The sequence below is a fragment of the Hyla sarda genome, chromosome 7 (genome assembly GCF_029499605.1).
Source record: "Hyla sarda isolate aHylSar1 chromosome 7, aHylSar1.hap1, whole genome shotgun sequence".
Taxonomy (NCBI): Eukaryota; Metazoa; Chordata; class Amphibia; order Anura; family Hylidae; genus Hyla; species Hyla sarda.
Window position 1 is genome coordinate 7,608,971 of NC_079195.1, and position 13,556 is coordinate 7,622,526.

A 13,556-nucleotide genomic window follows, 5' to 3' on the forward strand; every position below is an offset into this window, starting at 1 on the left:
CAAATCTGTTTAACTTTCTGGCACCAGTCAATAAAAAAATAAAAAAAAAAAAAAAAACAATTGTTGTTTACTGGAGTACCCCTTTAAATGGAACCAATCATCAGATTTTACCCTATATAACGCTTGGTAAAGCGTTATATAGGGTAAAATCTTTATTTTCACCATTCCCGGGGGATGCTGCTGCCCCCAGGGATGGTGAAGATATGAAGTTATAAACTAGTCACCGCCACCGCCGTAAGTAGTCACCTGGGCGGGGAGCTCTTCTCATCTACTCCCGTTCTTCGGCCGGGAGCGACGCCCCCTCCACTTGATTGATGGGCCGAGTCATCACTCTGCTCTGTCTGTTCAGTGAGCGGAACGATGACGCGGCCCATCAATCAAGCGGAGGGGGCGTCGCTCCCGGCCGAAGAACGGGAGTTGGTGAGAAGAGCTCCCCGCCCAGGTGACTACTTACGGTGGTGGCGGTGACTAGTTTATAACTTCATATCTTCACCATCCCTGGGGGCAGCAGCATCCCCCGAGAATGGTGAAAATAAAGATTTTACCCTATATAACGCTTTACCAAGCATTATATAGGGTAAAATCTGATGATTGGTTCCCTTTAAAGGGGTATTCCAGGCTAAAACTTTTTTTTATATATCAAATGGCTCAGGAAAGTGAAACAGATTTGTAAATTACTTATTTGTAAATTAAAAAATCTTAATCCTTCCAATAGTTATTAGCTTCTGAAGTTGAGTTGTTGTTTTTGTCTAACTGCTTTCTGATGACTCACGTCCCGGGAGCTGTGGGGATATTCTCCCATCATGCACAGCTCCCGGGACGTGACATCCTCATTGAGCAGTTAGACAGAAAACTTCAGAAGCTAATAACTATTGGAAGGATTAAGATTTTTTTAATAGAAGTAATTTACAAATCTGTTTAACTTACCGGAGCCAGTTGATATATATAAAAAAAGGTTTTGCCTGGAATATCCCTTTAAGCTCTCATATGCATTTCTATAAGTTTATAAAATATGGTCAGTAGAAAGGAGGGTGGTGCCACTGCACTACTGCAGAATACCCCCCCCCCCTTCCTGTACACCAGTGTCTTCCAACCAGGGTGCCTCCAGCTGTAGCAAAACTACAACTCCCAGCATGCCCGGACAGCCTTTGGCTGTCCGGGCATGCTGGGAGTTGTAGTTTTGCAACAGCTGGAGGCACCCTGGTTGGAAAACACTACTTTAGAGCAATGGGTGCAGCGCCGGAGGTGTCTGGCATGCTGGGAGTTGTAGTTTTGCAACAGCTGGAGGCACCCTGGTTGGAAAACACTGGTTTAGAGCAATGGGTGCAGCGCCGGAGGTGTCTGGCATGCTGGGAGTTGTAGTTTTGCAACAGCTGGAGGCACCCTGGTTGGAAAACACTGGTTTAGAGCAATGGGTGCAGCGCCGGAGGTGTCTGGCATGCTGGGAGTTGTAGTTTTGCAACAGCTGGAGGCACCCTGGTTGGAAAACACTGGTTTAGAGCAATGGGTGCAGCGCCGGAGGTGTCTGGCGTGCTGGGAGTTGTAGTTTTGCAACAGCTGGAGGCACCCTGGTTGGAAAACACTGGTTTAGAGCAATGGGTGCAGCGCCGGAAATGTCCGGCATGCTGGGAGTTGTAGTTTTGTCACAGCTGGAGGCACCCTGGTTGGGAAACACTGCTGTACACAGACCCCTGGGCACACACACCTGTCTGGAGGGCTCGATAGTCCTGGGTGACCTGCGTCATCTTCTGTATCATGACGGTGGAAGCCTGAAGCCGTTCACAGAGATCGCTCAAAGTCTGTTTGTTGCTTTGATTCTCCAGCACTAGCTTTGTCTCTCGCAGGCGGAGTTCCTCTTCTAACCTGGTAACAAGTAAATCACGGTGAATACGGAGGCTGCGTTCAATGACTCCAGTAGAAATGAGCGAACTTACAGTAAATTCGATTCGTCACGAACTTCTCGGCTCGGCAGTTGATGCCTTATCCTGGATAAATTAGTTCAGCTTTCCGGTGCTCCCGTGGGCTGGAAAAGGTGGATACAGTCCTAGGAGACTCTTTCCTAGGACTGTATCCACCTTTTCCAGCCCACGGGAGCACCTGAAAGCTGAACTAATTTATGCAGGATAAGTCATCAACTGCCGAGCCGAGAAGTTCGTGACGAATCGAATTTACTGTAAGTTCGCTCATCTCTAGTACAGAGGCTCACAAATAAAGATCCTGCATAAGATCAGAAACACATAAATTGACTGCACCCAAATCTGCAAATAAACCTAAGAGGAGTATAAAGTGGAACCTGGTCTAAGAAGTGGCGGCTGCTTCACCTCTTCTCCGTTTTCAGCCCTGGACAGTCCAGTCTGACAGTCTGGTTAAAAGGGGTACTCCGAGGGGAAAACTTATTTTTTATTTTAATCAACTGGTGCCAGAAAGTTAAACAGATTTGTAAATTACTTCTATTAAAAATTCTTAATCCTTCCAATAGTTATTAGCCGCTGAAAACTACACAGGAAATTATTTTCTTTTTGGAACACAGAGCTCTCTGCTGACATCATGACCACAGTGCTCTCTGCTGACACCTCTGTCCATTTTAGGAACTGTCCAGAGCAGCATATGTTTGCTATGGGGATTTTCTCCTACTCTGGACAGTTCTTAAAATGGACAGAGATGTCAGCAGAGAGCACTGTGCTCGTGATGTCAGCAGAGAGCACTGTGTTCCAAAAAGAAAAGAATTTCCTGTGTAGTTTTCAGCAGCTAATAACTACTGGAAGGATTAAGAATTTTTAATAGCAGTAATTTACAAATCTGTTTAACTTTCTGGCACCAGTTGATTTAAATAAAAAAAAAAATGTTTTCCACCGGAGTACCCCTTTAACCAGAATTCAAAAAGAAAATAATTTCCTCTGTAGTATTCAGCAGCTAATAAGTACTGGAAGGATTAAGATTTTTTTAATAGAAGTAATTTACAAATCTGTTTAACTTTCTGGCACCAGTTGATTATAAAAATAAAAAATATGTTTTCCACCGGAGTTCCCCTTTAAGACTTCATTCACATCTATTTTTTGCAATACGGTTCCCGTATTCGGTTTCAGTGTTAAAACCGTATGGACCCGTATTGCAAACCGTAGGTATAGACATGTCATTGAAAACCATATGCCAAAACGTATCATCCGGTTGTGTACGTTTTGCATCAATTATGGTTTTATCCAGTTTTTTCCCCGTACACAAAACCGTAGTCTACTACCGTTTTATGTCTGGATGAAAAATGGGATACAATCCGTATAAGTTTTTTTATTTTATTTTTTTTAAATGGTGGTCAATGGGAACCGTACAGAACCATGTGTGCGTACGGTTCCATCCGGTTTGCACAATACGGTTTTGCAGTTTGCACGTGCGCCGAAAGTTCTTCCCACAAATAGAACAAGAAGAACTTTATTTAATTAAGGACGAACATAAAACCGCATCAGTTTTTTTTTTTTTTCAAAAAACGTATTAAATTGTATGCAACTGGACATCCGTTTTCAAACTGTATATGGTTTAAAACCGTAAAAAGAGGTATACACGGTTGTATACGCTTCGGTCCGGTTTTGAGACATAAGTTTTTTTTTTATAAAAAACCTGATACAGGAACCGTATTGCAAAAACTAGATGTGAATTCGGCCTAATAGGGATACACAGTAGCAACCAGAGTTTTGGGAGGGTTTCTAGGCAATTTATCTATAGATCAGTGTTTCCCAACCAGCATGCCTCCAGCTGTTGCAAAACTACAACTCCCAGCATGCCCAGACAGCCGAAGGCTGTCTGGGCATGCTGGGAGTTGTAGTTTTGCAACAGCTGGAGGCACCGTGGTTGGGAAACACTGATCTATAGCAACCAGTCTGTCAGATTACAAAGAATGAGCGCTGAGGGCAAAGAAAGGGACCGGTGGGGAAGCCTAACTACAGATGCATAGCACTAAAATGGCACATATAATATATTCCATTCAGGGTGTGTAGAAAGTTGAGTACCAAGCTGAATGAGCCCTGTATTGTCCCCAGAGGCACATCACCTCCTGTGGACTGTAAGAGGGGAGATGCTGACGCTTCTTTTGGGCTACGTCTCATTCAAGGCTGATCTCATTGCTTTTAAAAAGTTAAATCCCTCACAAATCGCCCTCGTGGGACCGCGCTCAGCCTCTGCACGAACTCTGAACACATTCTCACCTGAGCCTTGTGAACTCTCCAAAAACTTTCCCTGAGGATGGAGGTGCTGATGAGGTCAGAGGTGCCGGAGGCGCTGAGAATGCGGACCTGACCCCCCCCCCCACCGACAGGAGGGACTTACAGGAATATGGAAATAACACATATGTACAGGCCCTTTAGGGGGTTATCACTCAGCTTTACACAGACCCTGATTGGAAAGAAATCTATAATGTCATGGAGACCTAATAAATGCAAATTTAAAACAAAAATCATCAGAATGAGTCTGCGCACCTCTGTGTGCTCATTGTACTCACTCTCCGCACTTTCTTTGGTTCTTTTCGGCCTCCAGTCGCAGAGCGGTGACGGAGTCTTGTAATATCCGGTTGCTCTTCTGGATGTTGCAGATCTCCTCCTTCAGAAACCTCAACTCCTCATCTCTCATTGACAAGCTGAAAAGATGGCAGACGGATATATATATTATAATATCTCAGCTACTGATACACACACTATATATATATATATATATATATATATATATATATATATATATATAAACCAATATATGCAGCACTATCCAAAGCCTATAAAGATGAATGGTGCCAGCGTCAAGAAAACCTGATCAGTAGAGATGAGCGAACTTACAGTAAATTCGATTCGTCACAAACTTCTCGGCTCGGCAGTTGATGACTTATCCTGCATAAATTAGTTCAGCTTTCCGGTGCTCCCGTGGGCTGGAAAAGGTGGATAGCCCTAGAAGACTCTTTCCTAGTAATGTATCCACCTTTTCCAGCCCACCGGAGCACCTGAAGGCTGAACTAATTTACGCAGGATAAGTCATCAACTGCCGAGCCGAGAAGTTCGTGCCGAATTGAATTTACTGTAAATTCGCCCATCTCTAGTGATCAGGGGTTTCTCCAGATAGATATCCACCAAAAAAACGCAGAACTCCAACATCGTCAAACGTGTATTTTCTCATATCAAGTCTATGGAGCCATTTTCAAGCTTAAGTGACAAACATTATTAGGGGGTTTAAATTAGGCATCGACCGATTATCGGATTGGCCGATATTATGGGGCGATAATCACGATTTTGAAAGTTATCGGCATCTAACCTGCCGATAATGTGTACGGCGCTGCTCTGCGCGGCAAAACAAGGCGTGCGCCCCGAAGCAGTGGCGGATCCAGGGGGGGGGGGGGGGGGGGGGGGTCGGGGGGGGCCAACGGGGCAATTGCACCCCCCCCCCCCGAGATTGTTGCCCCTTCCTGACAGCATGGTGGAGCGGGACTGTCAGCTGTCCCGCTCCACCACTCCGTCACCTTTCTCACACTCTGCTCCGTTCTTGCAGTGGGAGGGAGAGCCGCGGGGACACCATCCACGGCAGGCCGGCGCGATGACATCACACTATCGCGCCGGCGCCCGGAGATCACGTCCCCGCAGCTCTCACTCACACTGCAAGAACGGAGCAGAGTGTGAGAAAGGTGACCACTGCTCGGGCACGGTATGGACGGGCAAATTATAAGTGAGGGGCACATTTCAGGGGGGCATTATATGTGAGGAACACAGGACATGGGGCATTATATGAGGGGGTCACAGGACAGGGGGTATTATATGAGGGGCACATGTCAGGGGGGGCATTATATGTGAGGAACACAGGACATGGGGCATTATATGTGGGGGTCACAGGACAGGGGGTATTATATGAGGGGCACATGTCAGGGGGGGCATTATATGAGGGGGTCACAGGACAGGGGGTATTATATATGAGGGGCACATGTCAGGGGGGGCATTATATGTGTGGGTCACAGGACAGGGGGTATTATATATGAGGGACACATGTCAGGGGGGGCATTATATGAGGGGGTCACAGGACAGGGGGTATTATATATGAGGGGCACATGTCAGGGGGGGCATTATATGAGGGGGTCACAGGACAGGGGGTATTATATATGAGGGGCACATGTCAGGGTGGGCATTATATGTGGGGGTCACAGGACAGGGGGTATTATATATGAGGGGCACATGTCAGGGTGGGCATTATATGTGGGGGTCACAGGACAGGGGGTATTATATATGAGGGGCACATGTCAGGGGGGGCATTATATGTGAGGGTACATGACAGCCCCATATAATGCACGGAATATCGGCATAAGTTATTGGCTATCGGCCTGAAAGTTCACAGGTTATCAGTATCGGCTCTAAAAAAAAATCAATATCGGTCGATCCCTAGTTTAAATACCCAAAACTAGTTACAAAATATACAATCAGGTGCAAACAATAATCTCATAAAGTGCTTGTATCCAAAGTGCACAATACTAATATTCACCATCTTAACATCAGTGTATGTCTATATAGTGCTATATAAGTGTATTAACAGATAATAAAGATGCTTGAAATAAATAGATCCATATTCATTACATTAATCAGTCATTACAAGTAAACATTGTGTATTCAATAGTAACATAGTAAACACATCACATGGGGAGAAAACTTGTTGGATATGTAAGAATGAATATACTTTTGAGGATGTTTGAGTGCAGTGTTTTTTGGTGGATATATATTATAAAATGTATATATATATATATATATATATATATATAAATAAAGCACATATATATATATAAATAAATAAATAAATAAATAAATAAAGCACACACACACATATATATATATATATATATATATATCTATATATAAATAAAACACACACACACACTGATAAACCATAACATTACAACCACTGACAGGTGAAGTGACACCATAGATTATCTGGTGACAATGGCGCCTTTTGGGGGTGGGATATATTAGGACAAGCGACCAGTCCGGAGTTGCTGTCGGAAGCTTTGGTCCTCCAGAGCGGACGGTCTTGTCCCTGGTATGTGGTGGTTAGTACCGACCAAAAGTGTCCAAGGAAAACAGCTGGTGACCAGGGTCATGTGTGTGGGGGTGAATAGAGATGAGCGAACTTACAGTAAATTCGATTCGTCACGAACTTCTCAGCTCGGCAGTTGATGGCTTTTCCTGCATCAATGAGTTCAGCTTTCAGGTGCTCCCGTGGGCTGGAAAAGGTGGATACAGTCCTAGGAGACTCTTTCCTAGGACTGTATCCACCTTTTCCAGCCCTCCGGAGCACCTGAAAGCTGAACTAATTTACGCAGGATAAGTCATCAACTGCCGAGCCGAGAAGTTCGTGACGAATCGAATTTACTGTAAGTTCGCTCATCTCTAGGGGTGAAGACCGGTCTGGTCTGATTCTGCAGGAGAGCTGCTGTAAAGCAAACTGCTGAAAAACTCCCTGCTGTTCGATCAGATCACCCAGAACATCAAGGCTGTCGTGTATGGGGCCCTGCAGACCAGTCAGACCCCTGTCCACCCTAAAAGTGTCTACAATGGGAATCAGAACTGGAACAATGGAGGAAGGTGCCTGGTCTGATGGATGATGTTCTCCACGATGTTGACGGCAGGGTGAGTGTGCGTCACTTACCTGAGAAGGAAATGGCAGGGAAGCCCTGTGTGTGTCTGCTCATAGCTATATAGCTAAATGTGCAGCATGAAATATGCTGTGTATGCGCTGTGTGTCATCGTACCCTAAATTATTTTTTTAAAGAATAGAAAAACAGAGCTAATTTCTTCCAAAAAAAAGCGCCACATCTGTCCTCAGGTTGTGTGTGGTATTACAACTTGGCTTCATTCACTTCAATGAAACTCAGCTGCAATACCACACACAGCCTGAGAACAGAGGTGGTGCTGTTTTTGAAAGAAATTAGCTCTGTTATGCTATTTTTAAAGTGGTTCTCCGGTGCTTACATATCTTATCCCCTATCCAAAGGAAAGGGGATAAGATGCTTGATCGCGGGAGTCCTGCAGCTGGGGACGCCCGTGATCATGCACGCGGCACCCCGTTTGTAATCAGTCCCCGGAGCGTGTTCGCTCCGGGTCTGATTACGGGCGACTACAGGGCCAGCGGCGTGTGATGTTACACCTCCGCTCCCGTGTGACGTCACGCTCCGCCCCTCAATGGAAACCGACGGGAGGGGGCGTGATAGCTATCATGCCCCCTCCCGTCGGTTTGCATTGAGGGGCGGAGCGTGACGTCATACGGGGGCTCAGGCGTGACGTCACACGTGTAGTCGCCCGTAATCAGACCCGGAGCGAACACGCTCAGGGGACTGATTACAAACGGGGTGCCGTGTGCATGATCACGGGCGTCCCCAGCTGCAGGACTCCCGCGATCAGGCATCTTATCCCCTATCCTTTGGATAGGGGATAAGATATGTAAGCACCGGAGAACCCCTTTAAATAACCTTTTAAAGGTTTCCTTGCAGAAAGTAAGGCTGCTTTCACACTATAAAAATACCTCCGTTACACACGTCCGTCATAAAAATCTTGATAATCACTAACGGCCGTTAGAAAAATCCCATTACAGTCTATAATTCATGGCAAACAGCAGTAGACACAGCTCCCCCTCTCGCCCACTCCACGACACGAGACCAGGACCGAACCCCCAATCCAGAGAAACAGCAAAGACAAAAGGCAATGTCCAGCGTGGAGGTTCAAGCAATTCTTGGAAGTTTATTCAGCAATTAGCCAACATGACAAACAGGTGACGCGTTTCGGCCACAATACGTAGCCTTAGTCGTACGACTAAGGCTACGTATTGTGGCCGAAACGCGTCACCTGTTTGTCATGTTGGCTAATTGCTGAATAAACTTCCAAGAATTGCTTGAACATCCACGCTGGACATTGCCTTTTGTCTTTGCAGTCTATAATGCATGCACTATTTCTTCCGTTCATTCGCCCGTCACAAAATAATGTCCGTTATTAATAAGGCTGCTGCACCCAGCATTCGTTTAAAACAGTGTTTCCCAACCAGGGTGCCTCCAGATGTTGCAAAACTACAACTCCCCAGCATGCCCGGACAGCCAAAGGCTGTCCGGGCATGCTGGGAGTTGTAGTTTTGTAAAACCTGGAGGCACCCTGGTTGGAAAACACTGGTTTAGAGCATCGAGTGCAGCGCCAGAGGCTCGTGACGTCATGGCCGCGCCCCACACCCTCAATGCAAGTCTATGGGAGGGGGCATGACAGCCGTCACGTGCCCTCCTATAGACTTGAATTAAGGGTGCATGGCCGTGACGTCACGAACTCTGCCCCGCATCACCAGTCATCTGGTACGGAGTGAAGTTCTGGGGTGCTGCAGCTGAGATCGCTAGGGTCCCCGGCATAGGGACCACTGCAATCAGACATCTTATCCCCTATCCTTTTGATAGAGAATAAGATGTCTAGGGGCGGAGTACCCCTTTAACCATAACGACCTAATTTAAAGTGCTGCAGAATTTTTCTTTTTTGCACTATTTAAATACATATTCAATACTCAATCATCATTATTATGGATTTCCAACTAACCTACAAGTCCAAAAATAACTATTATAATTCAATAATTCAGATACAATTTAAGGAGGAGGAGGAGCGGCTGTCTTGGGAGACTGATACCAGAAAGTGATAGCCCGAGGCCCTGTGGATGTCCAGCATGTAGCATCATCCTGACAGCCGCCATCTCCGGAGCGCCAGCACATGGAGCAGATCTGGTACCTGCGCTCTTGGATCACTGCCAGGGGTTAAGCTGCCCCCTCCCCGTGCTGGAGGTCCTTTCTCGAACTTCAGTGCAAGTTAAGTAAACACGTGGAAACAGATTTATGAGCGAGAAGAGGCCGGGATGTCAGAAGCAGTTTATGATATGTTCCATAATAAATTAGTTATAAATGGACGCAGGTGACTGAGGAATTTATGGCCTTTAATGTTTTAATACTGCGCTGAAGAAAAACCTATTATTAGGGTCTTAAAAGGGTAATGCAGGAATCGCAGATACAAATTGTCAAAATGTTGCAAGTGTTTGAGGCCAGAGGAGGCCGAGCCTCGACCCGAGACCCAGAGAAAGCTATACACCTCCCAAGAGATGGGTCTGTAAGGAGGCCGACTGCGTATGACAGCCTGAAGGTGAAGACTGTCCTCAGAGCTGACAATCCATTATCTATAGAGTGAAAAATCTAATGTAATAATAGAGGAGGCAGAGCTGAGGATGTAATAATAAGAGGAGGCAGAGCTGAGGATGTAATAATAGAGGAGGCAGAGCTGAGGATGTAATAATAGAGGAGGCAGAGCTGAGGATGTAATAATAGAGGAGGCAGAGCTGAGGGTGTAATAATAGAGGAGGCAGAGCTGAGGGTGTAATAATAGAGGAGGCAGAGCTGAGGATGTAATAATAGAGGAGGCAGAGCTGAGGATGTAATAATAGAGGAGGCAGAGCTGAGGATGTAATAATAGAGGAGGCAGAGCTGAGGATGTAATAATAAGAGGAGGCAGAGCTGAGGATGTAATAATAAGAGGAGGCAGAGCTGAGGATGTAATAATAGAGGAGACAGAGCTGAGGATGTAATAATAGAGGAGGCAGAGCTGAGGGTGTAATAATAGAGGAGGCAGAGCTGAGGATGTAATAATAGAGGAGGCAGAGCTGAGGATGTAATAATAGAGGAGGCAGAGCTGAGGATGTAATAATAGAGGAGGCAGAGCTGAGGATGTAATAATAGAGGAGGCAGAGCTGAGGATGTAATAATAGAGGAGGCAGAGCTGAGGATGTAATAATAGAGGAGGCAGAGCTGAGGATGTAATAATAGAGGAGGCAGAGCTGAGGGTGTAATAATAGAGGAGACAGAGCTGAGGATGTAATAATAGAGGAGGCAGAGCTGAGGAGGTAATAATAAGAGGAGGCAGAGCTGAGGGTGTAATAATAGAGGAGGCAGAGCTGAGGAGGTAATAATAAGAGGAGGCAGAGCTGAGGATGTAATAATAGAGGAGGCAGAGCTGAGGAGGTAATAATAAGAGGAGGCAGAGCTGAGGGTGTAATAATAAGAGGAGGCAGAGCTGAGGATGTAATAATAAGAGGAGGCAGAGCTGAGGATGTAATAATAAGAGGAGGCAGAGCTGAGGATGTAATAATAGAGGAGACAGAGCTGAGGATGTAATAATAAGAGGAGGCAGAGCTGAGGGTGTAATAATAAGAGGAGGCAGAGCTGAGGATGTAATAATAAGAGGAGGCAGAGCTGAGGATGTAATAATAAGAGGAGGCAGAGCTGAGGATGTAATAATAGAGGAGACAGAGCTGAGGAGGTAATAATAGAGGAGACAGAGCTGAGGAGGTAATAATAGAGGAGGCAGAGCTGAGGATGTAATAATAGAGGAGGCAGAGCTGAGGATGTAATAATAGAGGAGGCAGAGCTGAGGATGTAATAATAGAGGAGGCAGAGCTGAGGATGTAATAATAGAGGAGGCAGAGCTGAGGGTGTAATAATAGAGGAGGCAGAGCTGAGGATGTAATAATAGAGGAGGCAGAGCTGAGGATGTAATAATAGAGGAGGCAGAGCTGAGGGTGTAATAATAGAGGAGGCAGAGCTGAGGATGTAATAATAGAGGAGGCAGAGCTGAGGATGTAATAATAGAGGAGGCAGAGCTGAGGATGTAATAATAGAGGAGGCAGAGCTGAGGATGTAATAATAGAGGAGGCAGAGCTGAGGATGTAATAATAGAGGAGGCAGAGCTGAGGATGTAATAATAGAGGAGGCAGAGCTGAGGATGTAATAATAAGAGGAGGCAGAGCTGAGGATGTAATAATAAGAGGAGGCAGAGCTGAGGATGTAATAATAGAGGAGGCAGAGCTGAGGATGTAATAATAAGAGGAGGCAGAGCTGAGGATGTAATAATAGAGGAGGCAGAGCTGAGGGTGTAATAATAAGAGGAGGCAGAGCTGAGGATGTAATAATAGAGGAGGCAGAGCTGAGGATGTAATAATAGAGGAGGCAGAGCTGAGGATGTAATAATAGAGGAGGCAGAGCTGAGGGTGTAATAATAAGAGGAGGCAGAGCTGAGGATGTAATAATAGAGGAGACAGAGCTGAGGATGTAATAATAGAGGAGACAGAGCTGAGGATGTAATAATAGAGGAGACAGAGCTGAGGATGTAATAATAGAGGAGGCAGAGCTGAGGGTGTAATAATAGAGGAGGCAGAGCTGAGGGTGTAATAATAGAGGAGGCAGAGCTGAGGATGTAATAATAGAGGAGGCAGAGCTGAGGATGTAATAATAAGAGGAGGCAGAGCTGAGGATGTAATAATAAGAGGAGGCAGAGCTGAGGATGTAATAATAGAGGAGGCAGAGCTGAGGGTGTAATAATAAGAGGAGGCAGAGCTGAGGATGTAATAATAGAGGAGGCAGAGCTGAGGATGTAATAATAGAGGAGGCAGAGCTGAGGATGTAATAGAGGAGGCAGAGCTGATGATGTAATAATAGAGGAGGCAGAGCTGAGGATGTAATAATAGAGGAGGTAGAGCTGAGGATGTAATAATAGAGGAGGCAGAGCTGAGGATGTAATAGAGGAGGCAGAGCTGAGGATGTAATAATAGAGGAGGCAGAGCTGAGGATGTAATAATAGAGGAGGCAGAGCTGAGGATGTAATAATAGAGGAGGCAGAGCTGAGGATGTAATAATAGAGGAGGCAGAGCTGAGGATGTAATAATAGAGGAGGCAGAGCTGAGGATGTAATAATAGAGGAGGCAGAGCTGAGGGTGTAATAATAGAGGAGGCAGAGCTGAGGATGTAATAATAGAGGAGGCAGAGCTGAGGATGTAATAATAAGAGGAGGCAGAGCTGAGGATGTAATAATAAGAGGAGGCAGAGCTGAGGATGTAATAATAGAGGAGGCAGAGCTGAGGATGTAATAATAAGAGGAGGCAGAGCTGAGGATGTAATAATAGAGGAGGCAGAGCTGAGGATGTAATAATAAGAGGAGGCAGAGCTGAGGATGTAATAATAGAGGAGGCAGAGCTGAGGATGTGATAATAGAGGAGGCAGAGCTGAGGATGTAATAATAGAGGAGGCAGAGCTGAGGATGTAATAATAGAGGAGGCAGAGCTGAGGATGTAATAATAAGAGGAGGCAGAGCTGAGGATGTAATAATAAGAGGAGGCAGAGCTGGGGATGTAATAATAGAGGAGGCAGAGCTGAGGGTGTAATAATAAGAGGAGGCAGAGCTGAGGATGTAATAATAGAGGAGGCAGAGCTGAGGATGTAATAATAGAGGAGGCAGAGCTGAGGATGTAATAATAGAGGAGGCAGAGCTGAGGATGTAATAATAGAGGAGGCAGAGCTGAGGATGTAATAATAGAGGAGACAGAGCTGAGGATGTAATAATAAGAGGAGGAAGATGAGGGTGTAATAATAAGAGGAGGCAGAGCTGAGGATGTAATAATAGAGGAGTCAGAGCTGAGGATGTAATAATAGAGGAGGCAGAGCTGAGGATGTAATAATAGAGGAGGCAGAGCTGAGGATGTAATAA

General features: G+C 45.6%; 1 protein-coding gene across 5 annotated transcripts in view; it reads right to left on the bottom strand.

The window, feature by feature from the left end:
* Positions 1–13,556, bottom strand: part of LOC130283530 (uncharacterized) — a 208,781-nt gene that overhangs the window by 173,219 nt on the left and 22,006 nt on the right. For all 5 annotated transcript variants that reach the window (XM_056533164.1, XM_056533165.1, XM_056533166.1 and 2 more), the window contains exons 6-7: positions 4,490–4,624; positions 1,706–1,863 (exon numbers count right to left, since the gene is read on the bottom strand). In XM_056533164.1, coding sequence (XP_056389139.1) covers positions 1,706–1,863; positions 4,490–4,624 — 293 coding nt within the window. The remainder of the gene's footprint in view (positions 1–1,705; positions 1,864–4,489; positions 4,625–13,556) is intronic.